Genomic DNA, 23,908 nt, shown 5'->3' on the forward strand with positions numbered 1-23,908 from the left:
TTATGAGAAAATTTCTGTTCCTTCCGTGTAGGGCTGTGCCAGGCACCCTGGGGCTGGCTGTCTCTTGAGTCTGGGGCTAATGGTGGTTTCTGCAGGTTTGCCAGCCTGTTGACGGAGACAGCAGCAGAGCAGCGATCTGATAAGCAAGCAGTCTGTTACACCCGTGCAGAGAGCTAAGCATGAATTCTCCAGCCCCAGCTCAGACCCAGGGAGCCATAAACCAGTGGGGAAGTCTGGAGGGCCAGGTTCATGCCCTGAGACTGGGCAGATGGAAACAAGGCAGCGAGCTCTGAGCAGGTGTTTGGTGCCCAAGTTGCGGGGGGGGGTTCCTCAGTCCTGTCTGTAATAGTACATCATGTGTGTAGCCTGGACCAATTTGTCGTCGTTATCCTGTGCTGGTCCTCTTCCCTGCTGGGGTTTTGCTGCAGGAGATGGGAGGAGGCCTAAGCGGCTTTAGGAGCCTGAGAGAGGCTGTGATGAGTCTGTTCCTGCCCAGTACAGGCATGTCTTCTCCTCACACCTACCTGCTGGGTGGCCCTATGCAGGTGCTTCATGTCCTGAGAGCTGTCTGTCCAGCCTCACCAGGGAAGAGTACTGTGCCTGCCCGTTATCCTTGCTTGTGGCTCCAGTGTCAAGCTCCAAGCCCTACATGATGATGAGCAACCTTCCGGGAGCTGAGCTCTGGGGCTCTACTTTCCATGCTGTGGTGGGTATTTGTGCATCTCTGTCACTGCTGCCCCTGTGTCTCAGGATGGTGTGTTGGCTCCAGAGTGGCTGATCGAGCTTTCACTAGAGTGGCAGTGAAGAAGGAAAATGCTCAGCATCTGTGCCAGAACCATTGTTCTCACCACAGCACTGCACTCTTTCTGGGTGGGATGAAAAGATGCTTGTTCTTCTTGCTTCAGCAATGACATCCTGTCTCGTAACAACTGGCTTAAAACTAAGAGGTAACCACACAAGGCAGGAGGAACACTCCTACATGTGGCCTGTTCTATTTACGGGCTCTGTCACGTGTCAGCAGTGCATGCAGGCTGGAGGTCTCTTGCTGATATGGAGAGCAGTCCATTTTTTTCTGTCTCAGTCTTGTGGACCAGACTTACCATCTTTCTCAAACTGCTGCTCTGTGCTCCACTTTTATCTCCTTTCTGCAGCAGTTCAGGGTGCCATAGATGCTTTGGGAGAGCATTAGAAACAAGGCAAATACAGCATGAGCCTTTGGCTTGTCACAGCCATCCTGTAGCCAATGCATGTCTGCAAGGAACTTCAGGAGCAGGAAATGACTTTCCTGGATTTTGTCTAGATTAGGATTTCCTCTGTCTTTCCCTTCCCTTTGCCCTGCTTCCACTGTCTCCTTACAACTAAATTCCACGTGCTGAACAGTGAAATTATCAGGTGCAGAGTGAAGACAGCCCTGGCACATCACAGTGATTGTGTGCCATGGCTGAATGCAGTCTGCGTACTTGGGGGAACAGCATCCTGGCAGCCTGTCCTGAGTCAAGGCTTTGCTGAGATGCTTGGGGATACACAGCTCATTCTTGGTGGCTCACTGTTTCCTTGCACTGCAGAAATGGTTCTGGACAAGCAGTTTTGTTTGCTTGTGCCCTGTCCGGGTGCTACGAGCCAGACTCAGTGTAGCATGGAATGTGATTTGGATATCAGACTTCCTTGTGTGAGGACAGCTTGTGTGCTTTCCTGTTCTCTGCGAAAAGCCCAGACCCCACATTAGCTGAGAAATGCCCCCACAGTACAGCAGGTCTAGCAGCCATGGCTGGGATGAAGTAGTCTTGGTCTCTATAGGCCAGGTGGCAGTTTTTACCAGGAGAAAATGACCTGGGAGCTGCCAGCGCCCAGCCATCCTCTTCCTCTTTGTATTGCCTTTTTCTGTTTCCCATTGTGAAAAATGCATCCTTTTATAACTACTTCCTCCTCCCATTTGGGGCCCTAGTATGGTGCAGGTGTGAGACAGCTGTTCTGCCAGGTTATTTGTTCCCATGTTGGTACTTGGGAAAGCACCCAAGTCCCCTCTGGCTGTCAGGAGCTGATCACCGTGGTGATCAAGTGGAGGGCTATTCAAAAGGAATCCCCCAACAGCCCCAATTTTTTGACTTACTTCCCTTTATAGTCTCTTTTCCCTCTTCACAACTTTCCCCTTTAGCAGCCTCCTTCCAGTCACAATAAACCACCAGTCTGTTTGTTTACTTTTTTCCACTGATAGGGTTGCTGAAGTAATTTCCATTTGGGTCAACAGATCGGTAAAGGAGGGGGAGTGGATTATTTTATCTTCCTGATTTTGTCACTTTTATGTTGTCTGGTTTGCATGCCCCAGGTGGGACGATTTGCATGTGCCTTACTGCCATCTGTTACTGGACACTCCCCAGTTCCTCACCCCCTGAGCTTCTTAAGAGAAAGGTAAGGACTGGCTACTTACCTTCACACCCCAGGAAATGCATCTCCCCATGCTGTCAGGGATGTCTGCCTTGTCCTTGAGGTACCTGCCCTTAACATCTTGCCCTGAGCAGCTGCCTTCAATGCAACCTCCTGCCAAGTATGGAGTGCTCCTGGGGCATGGGAAGAACAGGTCCATGCAGGAGAAAACAGTGGCAAGGTGGACCCAGGCTTCGCATGCAACTGTGTAGATGTGTAGTCAGGCAGTTGTTCAAGGCACAGCTCCCACAGGGGCGCAGAGGAAGCAGGTAGAACTTCTCAGACTTCATAACATCTGTGATTCCTTCCCCTGCCCTCAGCACTGGGAAGGGTACTGCTGCCCTCATCGGAGCCTCTGCAGCTCAGTAGCGTACTGTTAAGATTCAAGATTGAGATGAGACTACCAGTGTCAGACAAACAGGTGCTCTCATTACCTTTTCTTCTGCTGGGTGCTCTGCCACCTTAGTGCATGCCTCATGAACAGGTAGACAATAGGTGGCAATCAGACTCTGTTACTGAGCTGAGATCCTGGAGGAAACGGCTCACTCTGCTCTCCTGCTGGTTGCAGTCCCTCGGGGAGTGTGCTGCCTGCACCATGCCCTTGGTCAACCGCAGCTGTTTCTCAGGAAATACAGGTCAGTGCTAGGATTGCTGCACACCATATGCATTATAGACCACAGGCAGTAAGGTAATGTTGTATGGGAAAACTTTATTTTGAAACAGCATGTCAGAACAAAGTAGAACACAAGTGCCTGGTGGTGTACAGTATCCAGGAAGCCAAGTGAGACTGCCCCACCTTGGCTCAGTCACTCTACTCGGCTCTGGCAGTAGCAGCTGTTCTATCACTGCACTGAAAAAGCTGGGGCTCACACTTGTGCTAGCACTGGGCAGAAGCTCTCTGGAAAGCTCCAGGCTATATCCCCCATTTAATGAGTCCAAAATGTACTGGCCATGCTGGCTTGCAGAATGGCACCTTAGGTGTGGACAGGCCACAGGAAGGAGTGCATCCAAGCAACAGCTGTCTGAGAGAAGGGTGCTTGGGGTCCCGCTGCAGGAGCCAGCCAGGGCATTGCTGCTGGCTTGGCACTTGCTACAAACCCATCTGCAAGCTGGGGAGCTGGACAGTTGACGCCACCGTGGAAGCAGGCAAGTCATCACTGTCATTGATAATGCTGCTCTGGAGGACAGCATTATCAATGGGCTTTAGGAGTAAATTCACAAGCCCTGTTTTATGTGTATTCAAACACCCTGGTGAAGCTGCTCCTGCAGGATGAGGGCAGTTTGACATTGCTTTGTACTCTTATCTATCTGCCTGACTTCCTCACCACATTGTCTGCAGCTTTACTGCACTTGCTGACAGTAATCTGTGGTTTGTGGGCTGCACTAGCCTATTCTAAGAAACCATAATTTGAGGCATGTTGGTGATGTGTGCTGATGATAATGGGAAATACAGGGTGTCGCAGGGGATAGCTGAATAGCAAGGGGACAAGGAGCCCCAGAGTAGCAAGCTTCCTGTAGGCTGACTTAGTGACTAACAAAACCATAAAACAAGGAGGAACAAACAATGGGAAGTGCCTGTCTGACCACGGCCAGGCTTAGTGTCTTGTCTGACCGCTTCCGGCTCAGTGAGTAAGCCTTAGCAGCCAAGCAGAAGCCAAGCTGTAACTGCACGTGAGCAGGCATAAGCAGTGCCATGGGGTATTTTCACTGCAGGAACTCATCGTCCTCTTTGGGGAGAAAGGAGTACTCAGAGGAATCTTTCCTCACCACTGCTGGTCTGAACAACTGGGCAGGAGAAGGAGCCATCAGAAGGGGTGCTACTGTGGCTTTGGCTCTGCTCTGATGCTGCAATGCAGGGAGAAAAAAATGAATGCACTTTGTGGAAGGAGGGGCTGTCTTCTCCAACAGTTCTCAGCATGCTGTCTTACTGTGTCTGCATGTGCCAGCTGGTCAGCACCCATCTCCCCCATAGCACAAGGGTATGTTGCTTGTGCAACCCAACTCTCAGCTCTACCAGCTGCAAGTGAATGTTGTTGCTGCCCTATGCTTGCTTTCCCTATACCATCAGGGTATCAGGGGGTTACCTGTTTCTTCTCTGCAGGAAGCAGATCAGGAGGACAAGGCAGGATCTACCTAGGCTAGTCAAAAGCAAGAGTCATACCTGCTTGGATTGATGCCGCTCTGGTCGCTGGTCCCTGGGCTGGGCCTGCTGCCTGTGCAGTGGTCTGTACAACATACTCTTCAGGTGTTTGTAGAGGTTGCTTTTCAGGTGCAAGGGGTTATAAGTAACTTCTACTTCCAAGCTGTTCAGGGCACTCTGCTCAGATAGAAAGAACCTAGTGGCAATGAGATATGCCAGGTGAAGGCTGCAAGGCTGTAGGCTTTTATTATCATTATCATCATAGTGTTATTTTTTATTCTTTTTTTTTTCTTTTTTTTTTTGGGGGGGGGTGAATATTTTTTTGTGCAGAGATGGATGACACTTCTTGGCATGCTGAAGGAAGACAGGCTCTTTGGTTGTGCTGCAGCCCACGAGGACTGCTCTTAGCTGTGTATAGAGCAATAGGCATCTGCAAACAGGTCTCAGTGGATTTAAGCGTTCCCTTGCAGGATACAGTACTATCCTCCCCCATGCCTTATATCAGACAACAATCTGTAGCACCCTGTCTACACACTGTTACCCTCAATAATTCTTCTGTAGATTGCCCCTCCGTAGATACACCTCCAGTTGCCCTACCAACTCCACCACATGGTGCTGCACCTTTCCTTCACAAACAATGCCTTTCTCTGCTGCCCTCCCAGCCTCAGAAGCTGATAGAAGTTGCCTTCTCACATAGCAGCATTGTTCCAAAGGACAGGCATTTTTCTGTCTGTGAGGAAAAATGTAGGACATATTGGCTGCTGGGAAGAAATTTTGGAGAAGTTCATCATATTCCAGTCACCACTGGATGTTTCCTCCTCTGTTCATCTTCTAAGACCTGTAGTGAGAGCCCTGCCCTTTCTGGTATCACCTGAAGCAGACAGAAAACTCAGGAGAAGAATGTATGGATGCACAATAGGAAGTGCAGAAGCCTGAAGCTACTGGAAGACACCAAGAGAGCTTTTGTGTTGATGTATTTTATGCCTAAAGCATCTGTCTGCAGTCTGAAGAGCCCCATGTTCACCAGGAGCAAGGGAGGTAAGTATACCTCAGTAGCATTTGCGTTCCCTGTGCGTGAAGGTTCATCATTACTCAGATCCCTGCTTGTATAGCTGGGATCCTTTCCACATATTTTTGTGTAGGGCCATCAGTGACTTACCTCTATAGGGCCCTGCACTCTCTCAGGATGCTCAGCAAGGAGGGCTGGGAAGACTGATGGCATCAGGAGCTCTCTTACAGCGACTGCTTTGACAAGCAGAGTGGCAGAGTCAGAAGGGATAATGATGTAGTAGGAGTGCACCACGATATTCCAGCTTGGACAAGTGTTCTGTGGATCGAGTTTGGCCAAAAGCATCCACTTCCTTTTCTAAATAGCAAACACCAAACTCAACATGAAAAAAGGTGCAATAGCCTCTGCCATCAGCATTTTTGCTGTATGGGTTGGTGGGCTCAGGAGCAAGAGAGTCATTCATACGTGTCAGAATAAGAACACTATTCTGCACTGTGGATGAGGACAACCTGAGTTTTTTTTTTTTTTTTTTTTTTTTTTTTAATTGAATGCATGACAGTTCTTAAGAAAACATCCAAGTTTGATTTAAGACTTGTTAGTAAGGGAAAGTCTTCCACATCCCAAGCCTTGGTTAACTATTTTCACAGTTAAAAATGCTTGTCTAACTCCGTTCCTAACTTTGCACTTTATAACTCCAAACACTGGATTTCTGATAGGCTAGAGCACCTCTAAGATTTGATGTGCTGTATCTTCTTTCCAGTGGTCCTTTCCATTGGCTGGAAGGACTTAGAAGCCCAACCCTGGCCCATGAGATGAAGCTGCACGTTTTGAAACATGTTTTCTGGTGAAGGCTAGATAGATCTTACTAGATGTGCACTAACAATTCCCTTCTGTGTCAATCCCTCCCCATGAGACTGCAGTTTTACACTCACCAGAAGACTATGACAGAGAGCATGGAAGCTATGCTGATTTAACTCCAGTTCATCCCAGTCTAGCTGCCAGCAGCTTGTGGGCTTGATGATGAAAGGCAGTCCATACAGCACAGACTCACAGACTCCTTCAGACTTCAGAGCTCTGTAAAAGTACAGCTTATGTTAATGAAGCACAGCCAGCATGAAACTGCCTAGATGAGACTGCAGGGGGATGAGTAACTCAAAGGGCTATGGCAGTATCAGCTGCAATACTGCTACAAATGGCTGTAATACTGTGGCCTGCCACTATGAAACCCTGGAAAAAAGTCCAGTTACAGTGGAATGAGCTGCCATCCAAGGCTTTCTCGATGATCAGCATGGAATTCAGCATCCTGCAGCATGCTGCCAGATTCCTTTGTATCTGTGTTGTCAAGAGCATGCCATGGACCATGTCCAACCCTCATGCATTTTGAATACAGAACAGATTAGTAATCTGGCCTCTTGGGCAATAGCTCACTCAGGCAGTTACATCTCTTCCTAAGTGATTTTAGTATATTGTGGTTATTCTTCACTTAAACTGAGATGTTGTGCTCTGCTCCTGCATACAGCCAGGATCCCACCTCAAACACTACCACTTAGTTTGCAATACTTAAAATTGTCTGTAGCACGCTTAGGCTTCATGACAGAGCTGATAGATATTAAGTAGCTGAAGTGCTTCGGATGTGGGCCGTTTATGCACAATTACTGAGTGCTCTTCAACTACTGACAGGCTGAGAATCATTTTAAGAAAAATTGTACAGAAAAAAGTTCAGAAATTACACAACTTTTTAAAATAAAAACAAAGCTCAGAAAAGACACTAGAGAGTATCACTCTTGTTATTCTCTGTACCTACCAGCAGAGCTTGCTGATGGGAAAGCAAATAAATTCTTACCTGAAGTCATGCAACACTGTGAAGCTTTTATTGCTTTTTTTGCTTGTAGGCAGTGAGAGAACAGCAATATTATATATGGGGCAATGGCTACAACCTACAGGACTTCACACTGGAAGGAAACAACTGTTACATAAATAACATCTATGTTTTTACACTCAAAAGTGCTTGTGTCATGGTAACAATATTTTTTGACTTTGCACACCTGTCAGCATGTGTGGGATGTGCTAATCCATAACATTAAGAGGTACAGGGGATGTGGGTGTCTTGCTGTAGAATTTTGCTCACAAGCTCTTTGAGTCCCCAGCACTTTACATTGCTATTACTGATTCCTAGTTGAAATTGCACAGAAAGAATGAAGGTTACTACCGTATGAGCCTTCCAGTTACCAAGCACAAAGAACATAACAACACTTACTTTACAACCTGGAGTTTATACAGCACTGTAGCTGGCCAGGCTGTCATCTGGCGGGATGAATTTGAATCAGCTGTTTTCATGGTGCCATCAACAGTCCCAAAAAGTAGAGCTGGATCAAGCAGTCTTTCCTGCAAATCACACTTCAGGCATACTAGGAGAAGGAAATTGGTTTAGACTGCTGGAAATGGCAATGTGTAGCACATGACATGCTCAAAGCACTTACATACACTTAATGTTTTCTAGCAACAGCAGCTATTAAGGGAATAATATAATCATGGAATATCCTGAGTTGTAAGGTCACAACAAGGATCTTTGAGTCCCAACACTTGGCTTCACACAGGACTACCTAAAAAATAAGCCATATTATCTCCCTCTCTGGCAGAACAATGTTAAAGCCTGTGGCAAAAGAAGGCAACAAGTTTTCTCCCAAGAGGAGCTACCACCTGCTTGGCACATTACTGAAACAATGACTGGTTGGTAAACCATGCAGGCAAGTTCCACTTTTGGAGATGTGTGGCCAGCTGAAGAGGGAGCAGAAGCATCTTTCCCAATGCCACACAGGGTTCAGGGCCATGCTATTTCCTGCCAGCTTCTCTAGCTGTGTTTGTGGAGAAATCTGCTAGACTGAGGATACCAGCTCTGGTGTAGTAAGTTATATAGCAAGATACACATTCACTGGCTTTCTAAAGACTTCTTGAGTGTGGGAAGGTGAAAAAACCTGACTGCTGAGAAACCTGGTTTGTCTTGCTAGCTTCAGTAATACAATACCTTGAATATCAAATTCAGTGTTATGATGAAGGAAAATCAATCTTTAAGAATAAAAACATAATTGTCTGCACTGATCTGGAGGCTGTTATGGTAGCTACTATGTAAATAAAAAGTCACACCAAGCTTTCTGATCTGTTTGCTGTGACACCTATCTCCACCAGCCACCAGCACCAACTGCGCTATGAGCTCTGCTTCCAGTCTAGAGCTAGCCTGTGGACCACTAGCAGAAAACAAGCGTGCTTCTACTGCCCAGGCAATGTGAAGTAGCACATTAGAGCCATATTGGGAAGGGGGGTGCTGGTACTGCATGTGCAGATTTCCATGGCAGCACAATTATAACCCAAGTGTGGGTTAGGAATTTGGTGTTAGGCTCTTAAAAGGAAAAACAAACAAACAACAACAACATATTCCTTATAAATATTCTAGTGTGTTGGCAGGTCTAGCTATGTTACCTATTTCAGTTCTAAGTCAATAGATAAAAATACATGCCAAGTGACTTTGTAAGACAGCTTTTATTTAAGTGACCTTTAGCATCAAGCACAAGGAACACAATTTTGGAGCTATGTAACAGCCAGAAGGTCTCTGGCTCTCAGTGTGTAAGTCCCCTTTACTTTGATCCAGTGGCTATGAAGTCACATGCTCTTCAAAGCACATCTTAGCTGCAGAATGGAGATGGACTATAGCATCAGCAGCCACAGTACACAACAACCTAGACACATTCTAAGGAGATGGCCCCTCAGACTCAGACAACAGAAAATCCAGACAGCTTTCAGTGTCACCCAGAGGCCCTACTTGAATCTCAGTATGTAGGGGGAACATGCCCAGGACAGGCCTGGGTAATCATTAAGGTTGTGGGAGTCAGGAGTCCCCTGCAGAGAGGGAGAGAAAATTAAATACTTAGGGTGGTCTTGGGTGCGGTGGCATAGCTGGAGCCTCCAGATGGAAGGAGGAGATGGAGGTGTTCTCTCTCTGAGCCACAGTCATGAAGCCATGTTTTAAACAGCATCTCCAAGCTGATGACATTGTCCTCTATTGTTTGCAGATCGATGTCCATTCCAAGGATTGCAATGTCTGCAGGGAAAAATGGTGAAAATATTTTCAGCCATCGAAAAGAACATTCTTCTGCATTTTCCACTACACTATACCCCATTAGTTCTTCAAATGCTTTCACATAGGAGGTGCTTCAGAAGCCATTACCATGCAAATCACAACACAGAACTGTGACACCTGCCCTCTCAGAAGAACTTTGCTATAAGCCGAGATGCTCCACAGGTCAAATCAACAACTGTCTTCATCACTAGGGCAGATGCAGTAGCTACTACCATCTTCAGAGGAGTAGATGTGACACGTTCTCTGCTGGTGATCTGCTGGTGTAAGTAGTTATCTTAGCACTGACCTTAGGGACTTTAAAGTTTAAACCATTTTCTCCTTTTCAACAAGCAAGGGACACTGGATGCATGTTACGAGAAATCAGAGAAACTGCAAAACAGAAATGCTATTGTAACGGAGCACTTTGTCATAGTGATGGAAAAGTACTACTTATATTGAAGATGAGTGTTACTTTGCAATATGGACCCACAACAAAATTGCTAAGCACCTTCAGTGCATACTTAAAGAAGCAGCTAGTCACAGACCTGACAAGAACAGAAGCAAAACTTGATCTGGACCTGCACAGCACAGAAGACATGGTTCAATACGTAACTATTGAACTACTGCTTGGTAACAACAATCATACAGCAGAACATCCCTGTAGATAAAACAACAGTCAAAGCTATCCACCATGGTTACATTTCATTTCAAAGAAGAGAAATGCATAAAATTATTAGATTTGTTCAAAATAAATTAAAAGAAGTTAAAAATACCTAGCAAGTATTTAAGCCACCATGATGAAGGTGCAGAGCAAATATATATGATCTGTCCACGACATTTAGAAATGGGCAAATGTGGGCTGGACAGCAGAGTCAGGAACTTCATAAACAATATGAAACCCTTTAACATAAATAAATAAATAAATAAACAAATAAATAAATAAATAAATAAATAAAACCCTTCACACCCTAAGTAATAACCCAAATGAGAAGGTGGCATACAGTCTAGCAGATTAAGTAATTTTTAAAAATGATAAAAATAAAATAGTTGAAAGTGGGAAAAAATAGAATTTGATGAACAATTTGCAAAATGTGTAAGACATGGAATACAGGTGTTTATAAACACGGGAGGAACAGAGTGTTTGCATTAATCGGGTCAACATACAACTGACAATGAATGCACAGCAGAAATAGCCTTTTTGTTTGTTTGTTTGTTTTCCCAAATGTGTCTACCAGTTCAGCTGGAGACTAAAATGCAGTGCTATATTCATCTGCAATGAGAAATCTTTTCTTTATGCCTTAGTATTTATAGGTTGCAAACATGACACTACGCATCCTCTCCTACATTAAAATACATTAAAAAAAAAATAGGAGAGAGAAATTCATTAATCTCCCTCTACATGGCAAATAATCTAAAAGAGACTGCAATTCTTCAAACGGTCTGCAACTTGCAACTTGTAGTTTGGCCATCAGAGTAGGATGGCCTACCAGTTGTTTCTCCTTGCAGCCTTGAGGAAGGCATTGAGCTCAGGTAGGCTGTACTTCTGCAGCAAAGTAGTATCAACTCCTACCCGCCATGGAGGTGCTTTACACTGTCCTTGCTACTGAAAGCCTTTCCTTCTTAAAGTCTGGTCTGACTGTCCTTGGCTTCAGGCACATTGAATTCCTTTATTATTATTATTGTTATTATTATTATTATTGCAGTAGTTTTCAAATATAGCTTAAGACTATTATCATGCCTTATCTCAGTCTTATCTGATGCTTATGGGAGTTGGAGTTCCTCCCCCTTGGAGCAATGGTGGAGAATACTCTGGTGAAAGGGAATTCCCTGTTTTTCTCTGGAGACAGCTCCTCGTGAACAGAACTATCACTGTTGTCAGGCTCTTGTTCTTGTTTCCCTGCAGAATGCACTAACATGCAGCATGCACTAATATGCAGCATGCACCTGGAGACCTTGCTGGCTGTATTTCAGCTGTGATGAATTCCCTAGATTTTTAGATGTAAGTATCTCTCTGGGATATGCACTGAGATGGCATTAGTAGTTCAAAAGACAAAGCACCAGGAAATGCATGTAATTTACTTTGACAAATGCTGTATACATAAGTGACAAGGGGAATTAGCTGTGTTTTGAGTGACAGTGTTTTGGGGCTGGTAAATGTTTTAGTTCTTTCCTCAGTAAATATTTTCCTATTTTTTATTTTTCTCTAATAGATATGTAGCTACTTATACATCTTAAGTTAGCACAATACATGGCAATTGTAAAAATAAATTCATTGGATTCACTGGTGTCCGAAGGAAAATTGGGTTGGGATGCAGATGCCTACTGTGTGATGGCTCTAGGAATCCCTGAACACCAGGTATGCAAAGCCATTTATTGGTTGTCAGTCTGCAGAGCATATAGAAAAAGGTTCCCTTGGGCTTTTAGAAGATGGATTATGTTCATAAAAAATGTATCAATGCTCCAACTCCAATGCGTGTTTTTTTCTTTCCCCAAAAGACAGATAGGGCCAGCATCTATATGACATAAATATTAACCATCATTTGCAAATGGTTTAGCAATACCCAGACGCTCTAAGTGTTCATAATGGGGTAGGGACAAGACAGACATAGTGATAATTACTGTGAAATCCATTAGAGGCCAGTCCACTGCATCCTATTGATTACAAATACACACTATACCCTCCACAAAAGCTTTATGTATTGGTCTCTTTATTGGACTTATATCATGATCTCTGCTCCAGTCTGCAGTCTGCCAAGCCCCAACATTTCACCATTAAAGAAACACCATAGGTTTAGTCTATTCCACAGAGGAGTGGCTTTGCAGTTTGAAAAACCAATCCTTACTGCTTGTCACACGGTCTCTGTCTAGAAATTCACACTCCCAGAGAGGTTGCTCTTGTAAGGAAAGAAAAAACGGCAAGAATTTTTCATCCAAGACAGGCTGTTCTTCATCTTCAAAGCTATTCTAAGACTTGCTAACCACGGGGCCTCAAAATATAGGTCTTTTCTACCTGCGTTAACCTTGAAATGAGCCTGTGAAAGTGGATATCCTGATCCTGCCTTTCTTCTTTCAGTGCTATAGGAAATTGTAACTGCATGTTGCTTTACTTTTTTCCCTGTTAGGGCTATTGAGAGAGGAAAATTTCTAGCTGAGAGTAAAAGCTCAAAAATCAGGTGCTTTCTCACAATGCAGATCCACTCCAAATCTTCTAGGATTTGGAAGAAGCAATTTGTGAGAGTAAAATAACACAGATCACATTCACTAATGGCCCAGTAGGAACCCTTGCAGTGGATTAGAATCTCGCTGTAGTATATGCAGTACAATCAAGGCAACAGGATGATATGTGTCTTGAAGAGTTTACAGCCCTACAGAACATCCAGAAGACGAAAGTAGGGTAATACCATATATTCCATGAGACTCTAACATGGAAATACTAGTTTCTCAGTGGATTGTTCATAAAAGCATCTTGAAACCATGGTGTACAAATCCAAGATAATACACTAATGTCCAGCCAGGTGTCACAGCTGTTATGTCCTTAATGACTAAACTTCCAGCTTTCTGTCTGCACCTTCCCTAGTGTAACTGTTTTGATGACAATAGTCAGCAGCATATTTGACACTATATGTATTTATTTCTTGCATACATTAAAAAAATCCAGCCTAGACCAGATATTTGACAAGCCCAGCTTAATGAGGCTGCTTCTGCGCACCTGGCATTCACCAAAGACAACTGTTTCATAGCAACAGAAAACTGGCACAAACATGCCCCAAACGCTGATTCTTTCTCTTGTTCACTAATTAGAATTTGTCTCATGCCCTTGAATTTCACTTCCAAAACTCCTGAGAGGGTTGGGGCAGGAAAAGTGAGAAGAGCTAAGTATTTAATTCCAATAATTTTATATTAGGATAGGTTTGTTACTACATAAATGGTCTGCAGACTTACAGGATTTCTTTAAAGAAAAAAATACGAGAGGGCTACAAAGATGGTGGAAGGCCTAGAGGGGAAGACGTATGAGGAGCGGCTGAGGTCACTTGGTCTGTTCAGCCTGGAAAAGAGGAGGCTGAGGGGAGACCTCATCATGGCCTACAGCTTCCTCACGAGGGAGAACAGAGGGACAGGTGCCAATCTATTCTTTTTGGTGACCAGTGATAGGACCCAAGGGAATGGTGTCAAGCTGCGACAAGGGAGGTTCAGGCTGGATATCAGGAAGAGGTTCTTCACTGAGAGGGCTATCAGGCACTGAAACAGGCTCCCCAGGGAACCTGTCATGGCACCAAGCCTGTCAGTTTAAGAAATGTTTGGACTGCGCTCTTAGTCATATGGTCTGAATTTTGGGGTAGACCTGTATCGTGCCAACAGTTAGATTCAATGATCCTTGTGGGCCCCTTCCAACTCAGGATACTCTATGATTCTATGATTCTCTAGGCTAAACAGGCCCAGCTCGCTTAGTCTTTCCTCATAAGAGAGATGCTCCAATCCCTTAATCATCTGTGAATACATCACCTGAATCTTCTTATAAGTAGAAGACTCAGAAAATCAGAATTTCATAGTCTGAAATTCAATGTACTGTACCTCTATTTCTTTTTTTCACTCCATTTATTGGGCAAAAGGGCTACACAACTTCACTTTAGACAATAGAATGGGGTTTTGCATGTTCTAAAGCAGTTTTGTGACTAAGAGGCACACAGCATCTTCTGTTTTGTAGTGTCTAGCTTTCCAAAGCCTTCCTGCAGGGTTCTGTGCAGCACGAGGACAATGCAAAGTCCTGATAATAATCCTCTTTATCCGAGAAGTCAGCATTTGCAGCTACCTAAAATGCTGCCCTCTTCCCATATGGTTTGTAAAGAACACCTCAGCCTCAGAGCTGTAGGCAACAGCTCTTTCCAAAATCATTTTGTAATTTGCAGTTTAGGTGCTCTTGGTGTTCTGACATCCTGAATTAATTCTAAAATCATGTCAGTGTGACAGAACCTTGATCCTCTTCCTTATGATTCAGTGACAGCGGTGCTGCTCAGGAAGAAAAGCAGCCTTCTCCTCAGGGCAGCAGGGAGGAGCACTCTCCCTGATGCCTCTGTTTTAAAATAGGCAGAGTCCAGAATAACCTTACTGAGGGAGACAGTCCCTTCTGGGCAGGAAGCTTTCAGCAGGTAGTAAAAGGGTTGCTATACTTCTCAGTGCTTGATTAGAGAGTTCAGAGTTGGATTAAGCCTGGGCAGCAGCTTACTAGGAGGCGAGGTGACAGGGAGAGCAACTGCCACCTGTGGCAAAATGCAAGCAGTATGTGCTGTGCTGCAGATGAGAGAAAATCAGTGCAAGCTCCTGCTATTTAGCAGTCACTTTATCAGCCTTCAGAAAGAGCTGAAATAACTGAGCAGATTTGAAAGTCAGGTAAAATGAAATACAGAAATGAAAACTGCAGTTAGAGCAGCATTGTGTTGTACAGGCTTCTGCCACTAAACTGTTGTGGTATAGGATTTCTGTTCACCGCCTGGCTGACTTACGTAGAGTCTGTTCAGAATCATTTGCTATGAAACAAAAAGGCTCAAAACAGAAGCTAGTAGAAATTCCTGGTTTTGAATTTCTCATTACTATAGCTTAAATTCTCACTGCTGAAAGCACACAGATTGGTGCAGGAGTTTTTTTAGAGATAAGGCCAGGAAAAATAGCATTTGGGGTCTGGGGTGTACTTACTCAGGACCAAAAGGAATCTGTGATCTACCTAAAACAGTCTCAACCCCCTACTCTGATAAGTGACCAGAAATTTGCTACTGCAACCAGGAAAAAAGGAAGAGGAGCTAGAGATAGGTAAGGTGACAACATCCAATATTGTTCGTCACTCTGTAAAAAAAAATACCTCCATTGGGAGTAACAGACCTTATCCTAACTTTGCAAGGAATCGTGACTCGGGTTTATCAAGCTTGTTATCAACTTGTTGTGAGAACCTGTCACATGAACTGAGGCTTGGTAATCAGGTGTGTCTTGTTACTGGGAAGTTTGAGTGTGAGATAACAGCAAAGTTTTTGTTGTTGTTGTTGTTGTTTAAAAAAAAAAAAAAAAAAAAAAAAAAAAAAAAAAAGGTGAAGAACCTCTTCCTGATATCCAGCCTGAGCCTCCTCTGTCGCAGCTTGACACCATTCCCTTGGGTCCTATCACTGGTCACCAAAGGAAACAAGTGACCTCTGCCACTCCCCATACATCTTCCCCTCTAGGCCTTTCACCATATTTGTAGCCCTTCTCTGGACACTCTCCAACAGTTTCACATCCTTTTTTGTACTGCGGTGCCCAAACTGCACACGGTACTCGAGGTGAGGCTGCACCAGCACAGAGTGGGAGAGTAAGTACACAACTCGGTCTGGAAGAGTAACTCCTCCTAGTGAAGAGGAGTATGTATGTAGTCTAGGGGCAAAATGAAAGGTTAGTGTTTATCATTATGACTGTCTGAGTGTGTGCTATCCCCACAAACTCTGGGGAGTCATTTATTCTCTTTAACCCCTCAATAAAGTTGTATTGCACATGAAATCAATTTTGGTAATACCGAGAGATAAAATAGTATGTGAAGTCATGTGCTAAGTCTGCTTAAATGTGATAACGCTCCCAGAGAAGTGTTGTAGTACAAGCATCTTGCTGTTTTCAGTTTCAGTAGTTCCCACTTAAGTGAGTGAAACTAAATGATAGAAAAAAATAGTGGATATTGGACAAAAGCAAGAAGTAGTGGTTGTCCTGCTGTCCAAAGCCATGATTTTTCCAATTCCCTTGTTTGTCTTATACTCACCATTGCTGCTGGGCTCTTCTGCTAGCATACACTGTTCCACATTCTCAGGCTCCAAAAAGCCTCTCTTCAAAACCTCAATAACTTGTATTCTTCGCAGACTCACAAGGTCTACATCCTTTAACTTCTTCTCCAGATGCTTTACCATTTCTTTTCCTGACTGGCTTGTCAAAATTATGATCTGAAACACAAATTACAGACTTCAAGAGCTGCCTATGACCCTAATCCTCTGTTGCAGCAATGATGGTGAGCTGCTCTCTGAATAGCACAGAGAAAGGAGAAAAATATATAATCTATTCAAAAGCAGACTTAAAATCATAGATTTTTGAGCCTTGGCTTTTTTTGTAAGCCAATATAGCGTATTCAGAGGTTTGCTGTAGGAACATCAACAGTTTTGGTGCTGCTGTTGGAAAAATATGGAACAACCAACAGCTGCCTTATAGAATATACTTTGCACTTAAGGGCAATGAGTCAAGATATGTGCTTCTGCCTGAGTTCTTCTGAAGGAAAGCACCACTTCCCACTCCTGTATCAGTTATAGTTCAAGATTAAATCTGGCTCTCCCACTTGAAGGCTGGATGTGAATTATTAATATATACATATACATATACGTGTGTGTGAATATAGTCTATCCTAAAGGTGTTTCCAGAGTAAAGTATAACTTCTCCATCTAAATGTATCTCTGGTGTTTGGCTCTGAGGTATTAAGAGTGAAGTAAGGATTATGATCTCCTTTTAGGAATTACTGAAAAATTTAGGAATTACTGTTCTTGAAGTGGGGGGTGCTGGACTTTCTAGAAGAGACTATTATCATCTGCAGAGATATAGACAGCATTTGCTATACTGATGCACCATTATTTAGTCAAAAGCATGGATGTATCTCATCTGTAGCTTTACCCTTTTCACAACCTGATTCACATTATCACATGCCAGTCGGAGACCAGAAGAAATATATTACCACATATAAAAGCTGAGATAGCTACTGTAACTTATCTTCCTATTACTACAGTTCCTCAATATAATCTCTGAATACCATTATATTTCCCAATCTGACCAGACTGGACATCGGGTAAAGGCTTTTCACCAAGAGGGTGGGCGGGCACTGGAACAGGCTCCCCAGGGAAGTGGTCATGGCACCAAGCCTACTGGAGTTCAAGAAGCATTTGGACAACACTCTCAGACACATGGTCTGATTTTTTATTATTATTATTTTTGAGGGGGTGGAGGGGTGGTCCTTTGGGGACCCAGGAGTTGGACTTGATGATTCTTGTGGCCCCCTTCCAACTCGGATATTCTATGATACTGTGACCAAAGAATGGTCTGCAGGAGACTTGAAAAGTACTATTCATCCTAATGCATGCTTGCTGTGTTCCCTGTTCCATAGCTGCTGCTGAGACTTGGCCCCACTGATGCTGCTGTTTTTGTCCCTCTGAGGTGAGGATTACTCCAAAGAGTAAGCATTTTCAATAGTTTTTTATCAAATGTTTGGGTTTTGTATGACTATGGTTTGCAACGAAGTCTGCCTCCTATGCCTACTAGCCAGCTAGAAATATTCTTGCCTCTTCGTGGCTTTACAGTTAGGAAAAGGCACATTGCCTGAAGACTGCATCTGATTTGCACAAGCAAATTGCTAATGGTGCTCTTGTGCTACAAATGCTGGCCATCATGGTCTCACACTAAAGAAACTGTACTTCTAACATAACCATAACATCTCCTTAAGCACCTCACCTTTCTGCTAGGTTCACATGCAAGCATGCGGCATCACCAGTCTCTATCCATACCCCTGTCCTCTCCCTGAAGCAGCAGCAGGCCACAGGGCAGCAGGAGGTTGCACGGCAGGCAGCCTGGTGCGGCTGCACTCTGGTGAATCCCATCAGACCCTGTAGACTTATATACATCCAGCTGGAGCAGCAAATCATGCACAAGTTTCGGATTTTCTCCTTACAGAGGTTAACAGCATCCCTGCAGTCCTCCCACGTCAGCTGACCTTGCTTCCAGCAACCATACACTTTATTTTTATGCCTAAACTTTAGAAGAAGATCCCTGCTCAGCCAAGCTGGCCTTCTACCCCTCCTGCTTGACTTCTGACATTTTGGAATTGCCTGTTCCTGTGCCCTTAAGAGGTGGTATTTAAAAAGTGACCACCACTGGTGTACCCTAAAGTCTTCAAAAGCAGATGCCTGGGGGATTTTACTAACTAGTTCCCTGAGCGGCCTGAAGTTTGCTCTCCCCTTATCCAGGGTTGAAGTTTTGGTGGCAGCCTTCCTCCTATCACCCAAAATTTTAAACTCAGCTACTTCATGGGCACTATGACCACTTTGACTGCCAATCACCACTTTACCCACTAGACCCTCTCAGTTTACAAGCAACAAATCTTGAAGGGTGCCTTTGCTGGTAGGCTCCTTTAGTACCTGTACCAAGAAGTCATCATCAGCTTATCTTATCAATGTATATAACTACCTGAAGTGAGGGTACAAAGAAGACAGAGCTATCTCTGCTTGAGCCAGTCTTAAATGCTTGGAAAATAAATGCATTTTTCTATATTGTAAAGTAAGTCATTCTCCATAAGTATCTCAAACCCAAATTTGTTTCTTATCCATGAGCATTCAGAGATTGCAACATGGGTATTTTGGTGGGCTTATTTTCTTAATTACTCTTTCCCTCCCATGGTCTTTAGATACCATACAGACTATCATCTTAATGTGTCAACAAGTGGCAAAGTCACAAGTCTGATAGATGGCTCCTACCATCTTCCCAATGTTTTCTTACCTCAACAGAACTATTTGTTGAGCCTCCTGCTGCTGTGTGTCTGCTGTATTGCTTGAACTGCTGCAATCCATCTTGCACAGCCTGTACCACTCCATCTCCCCCCTGTGGGAAACAGCCTTCTCTTGGTAGTGAACGGAGCTCTGAAATGCAGGCTTGAACTCGTGCAAAGCTTTCCTTCAGTTGCTGAAAAACAATATTCAATGAAATTGAAACACAGAGAATGTCAAACATAATATGAAATATTTTTCCATAATTTGGAATGAGGCCTTTGAATTCACAGCAGTGTGATAAGACAAGGCCCAGGAGCTTTTTACTAGTCATAAAGCCATGAACAGTGATATGAATTGACCCGTGGCTATATCACCATTGTCATACCCATACTCCATCACTCATCGGGCTGTGGACCTCTGGGACCTGCACACTGGAGGGCTTGTAGTCAGACTGCATTGTCAGGTCAAAAAGGGGGTCCACAGACTCATGGGTAATGGGTCCATAATCGGATAGCAAGAATAGCTTCAGACATATCCTTCATCATTCTTAATACAGCAGCTGTGGAACTGTGGGAGCACAAGGAGAAAGAACAGCAGAAAGCGCTTGGGCTGGGGTACTCCCCCAAAACAGCCTCTCCTTTTGAGACTGAGCTGGTAGGCTGCTGGTCTGACCCAGTAAGGCATTTCTTATGCTCTTATAATGCTCTTTTAGAACATGCACCACAGTAATCATTTTCAGAACAAATGCTGATGGAAGGTCTGTGGACTCTCCTGCTTCAAAAATGAAATACCAAAGCAAGTATCAGAAAAGAAAACTTATTCTAAGTTGTCTTTTGAAAACATTTTATTCTTTCATGGAACAACTACTGCTGCATAATGGCTGCCCCAAGGACAGCTGGTCTGACTCGTTACAGCAAGATGAACATTACAAATGCACAGTTTATTAATCTGATGAGTTCCACTATACTTCCTTGTGTCAGTCTCATGTACTGGAGGATATTGGGCTATATTCTCACTGTCTGCTATTGTGATTTAGATTACCTATAGTCTAGGGCTACCAAACCCATATATCACATATGTTGCTCATCACTTCCTTGAAGCTGGTATCATTTTATACTGATCACCTAAATCTATAGGAAGCAGTCTGAAAATGAACCAGGCCGGCCACGATCCTGGTAGGCCCCTTACACTCTGTTTCCCCGAGCCATATTGGTTAAAGCTACCTAGTAGCTATTACCAAGCCATATCCTTGCTTTAGCATAGATGTGACAAAGTGAGAGCGCACCCAGGATCCAAAGGTGTGTGGAACATAGCTAGCATTTACACAGATGTCAGCTCACCTGGGCTTCAACAAGAACTCCAAGCTGACAAATAACCAGCAAGCAACCTGGCAAATTGTGGCCACAAGGAAAACTGTCAAAGAACTATGGCAAATCTGTCTGAAGCAATATAAGACACTACTTCCAGAAGTCACTTTCCTCACAGAAGAGGCAACAGCTGAACGTATGCTTCATTTGCTTTAGGAACTTGGCACTGATTCATTAAACAGCTTCTGAGCAGCCATGGTTTACAGCATGGCCTTTTAGGGTGACTGAGTTATGAACCAGGTAGGCTGAGGCTTGTCACGGGCAGCTCAGATGGCTCTGCAAACAAGGTGAGGCAGAAAGTTGGGACAGCCCAAACCTCTCGTCAGAATGGTGATGAGCAGTTTTAAGGAAAGTCACCACACTTCATACCAGCTGTACTCTACAGTGTGAGAAATGTCTGGCCCATTATCTCAGTTCTCCTGTGAGGCTGGGAACTTTGTATACATGCACAGAGCTATGATGCTCTTCAGAGTGCTATAGCAAAACTCCCTACAGTTCAGATGCCTGCCCTCAATCCCAAGAGGCAGTTGCAGCTCACAGAGATGTAAACCGTCTGTCTCAGGTCAAGTATTGCTCCTGAGTGGCAGAACAGGGCTCAGCATGTGCTACAGGGCAGTCAAAAGCCCAGTTAACTACGTAGGTGTCTTGGAACTGTCAGCAGCAGAGTTCCATTTTCTCTTGCATGCATACAGCTGCTTTAAATATTAACTTAGGCTGGTCTATGCAAGCTGCAGTTTCAACTCTGGAATGTACTTGAGACATCCTTGCTGCCCATCCCCAGGGAAAAACAGTAGGAAGATATGGTTTAGTGGAGGACTTGTTAGGGTTAGGTCAGAGGTTGGACCAGGTGATCTTGGAGGTCTCTTCCAACCTAGATGATTCTGTGATTCTGTGAAGATTTCCCATCAGTTGGAGGTGCTCTCAGTCTTTATCCACTTGCGCTTTTAAAGTTTCTGACCCTTTAATGTTCACTTCCCCTTGTGTCACCGTCTGTTGTCCTCCATGGTTATTTACTTTATTCCTAGTTTCCCTTTCTTTAGCATCACCTCTCCGTTTCCAGGGAAGCTCTTTGGAGTTATTAGAGTTAGGCTATTAGGGGAGATCAGTGGAACATAGACCCTAAACATGTGCCTGGGGAAGACTGAAAAAAAGGCAACCATATATGACACTTCCTCATGTACTCTCTCAGCCTCTGTTTTCAGCTCTGGGGGTTTCCTGACCTCATATGATTTGTCTAATAAGCAACCTCCAATATATATGTATCTTGGTTTCTCACTGAGAACTATCAAGTTATTCTCTAGCTAGATCAGAAAATTAAAGTGATAAACATGCATTATTGACACAAAGAGGTACATTCAGAAGTACAGAAAAAGTGAAGGAGCACTAGTAAGTATTTCTGGAGAAGGGTGAAATTGAATAGATGTTTAGCAGACAGAGATATAAAATTGGTCCTGTTCTGAGAAGCTGCAGAGGACCAGAAATCATTTATAACAAAATTAGGTCCATCAAAGATAGCAATCCTGCTATACTTTACTGTCCCTAAAAGGGAAAAAAACAATTCTGAAAAACAGTCCTCAGTACCTCAGCAGATGTTTAAATAGATGTTGAGTACATAAGCAGATGTTTAAATAGAGATGGCTTAGTAGGAAGAACACCCAGGCAAAACTGGAGGGTTCCTATCAACATGGCTTGCGGTACTGGCTCAAGTCTTTGGGTGAGAACTGCGTGCGCTTGGGTGCACACTTTGCTGGCTTGGACAAGTCCCAGAAAAACACAACACTACGGCAAAAGAGTTGATCTGATTACCAATCAAGCAAACAGGAGGAGGGGATACTTCTTAGCTCTCTTTACAGCATTGCTGAGACTGGTATTGGAATGTAGCATCCCATCTCAGTGACCATATTTTGAATCAACTTTGAAAAAGACAGAAGAGTGAATACAGGGAAGGGCTTGGAAGTTATTAAGGGACTGTAAAAATACCTTGCAGTTAGACTCATCTTTTGTTCTCTTTCATTTACCATAGAAGATTACAGGGGGGGAACCTGATTATCTCTAGAGCAAGAAAGAATAAGATATAAGCAGGTTTTTCAATCTAGCCAAAAGAGGCAATACATGAACAAATCCCTGGAAGCTAGAGCCAGTAGAGCCATAAATGAGAGTGCTCAGTATGACCGCAGTAGGATGACTTCATAGATTCCCATGAACTTTATGATGCTTTCCAAACCCAAACTTTTATTGTAGAGCTGCTACTATCTCCGTCTATGTTTATTCTGCTGCATATCCCTATGTGAATGAAGTACGTGTTCTTATTGACTTAGATCAGGATATTTCAGGATATTTCTCAAATTTGGCAAAAATACTTTGAATTCTGATCCTTTCCCCTTAAAGGTCTGGAACACCTCCCAAAGATGCAATATTTGTATAATCAACTGGTATACAGGCAATTTCACCATCCAAATGATTGCAGTTGTAGAGTTGTGACTGGTAAGTTTGAAGCAGCACAGACAGTGCAGGAAGTAGCATATGGGAGAGTACAACAGATGGTACAGAAAGGAACAGTACAAAACCTAATTTATGCACATGAGCAACTTCACAGATCAAAAACATGAACCTTCCCCTTTTAAACACCATTCTCGCATAAAACTCACTTCTTCCATGAAGTCTATCAGGCTTTACTCTTTTAGAATGATTTTTTTTTAAAATATAAATTTGTAGTAAATCATAACTTTCTTTACTGAACTGCAACAACATATTGCATTCATGTTTGCTACATCCCAAGAGACAATTTCACACCTACCACAAAGGGAAGCAAACATTCCTGCTGGTTCTGCACCACATAGAGGCTAAGAAGGGGAACACGGCAGGGACCTGTCAATCTGCATGCCAAACAGAGTGTGTTTTCCAGAGCTTCAGAGAGTACAGAACAAGTGTTGGCCCAGGAAGCTGATGTGACATCCACAATGAGAATCCGTGATGGCTGCTGGCAGTGTGCTTTAGTATCAGGAAATGTTCTCCGTGTTTCTGAGAGTAATTTTCTGGAATTCATGGCTTCTGAACATAGGTAGTAGACGTCAAGTTACCCTTCTGCATCTGAGCTGGAAAAATTGACAAATATCAATGAGTGAGACTCTCCTTTTCCCATTCAGTTGAAATCAATGTGAGACATAGCAAACAGTAGCGAATCAGACTTCAATAGCTTTCACCAAAGTATTTGTCCATACTTTAGGATAAGCCGTGTCAATATAAGGGAAAATGCATAAAGTCAGAAAACAAAATTTTTCAACCAAAAAAGATGCATAGCAAATATACTTGTGCAGCTGTAACTGG

At 43.7% G+C, this 23,908-nt stretch overlaps 1 protein-coding gene across 1 annotated transcript; it reads right to left on the reverse strand.

Moving 5' to 3' along the window:
* Positions 1–330: 330 nt before the first annotated feature.
* M1AP (meiosis 1 associated protein) lies at positions 331–23,657 on the reverse strand (the record flags this gene model as incomplete). Its single annotated transcript, XM_035325856.1, is given in 10 exon segments — positions 331–422; positions 4,331–4,427; positions 4,472–4,741; positions 5,724–5,930; positions 6,506–6,647; positions 7,831–7,981; positions 9,496–9,669; positions 16,460–16,637; positions 19,225–19,407; positions 23,379–23,657. Coding segments are annotated over 10 exon segments (1,773 nt in total), but the record flags the coding sequence as incomplete, so codon positions are not given.
* Positions 23,658–23,908: the final 251 nt, after the last annotated feature.

This window comes from Oxyura jamaicensis, chromosome 4 (assembly GCF_011077185.1).
Source record: "Oxyura jamaicensis isolate SHBP4307 breed ruddy duck chromosome 4, BPBGC_Ojam_1.0, whole genome shotgun sequence".
NCBI classification, from domain to species: Eukaryota; Metazoa; Chordata; class Aves; order Anseriformes; family Anatidae; genus Oxyura; species Oxyura jamaicensis.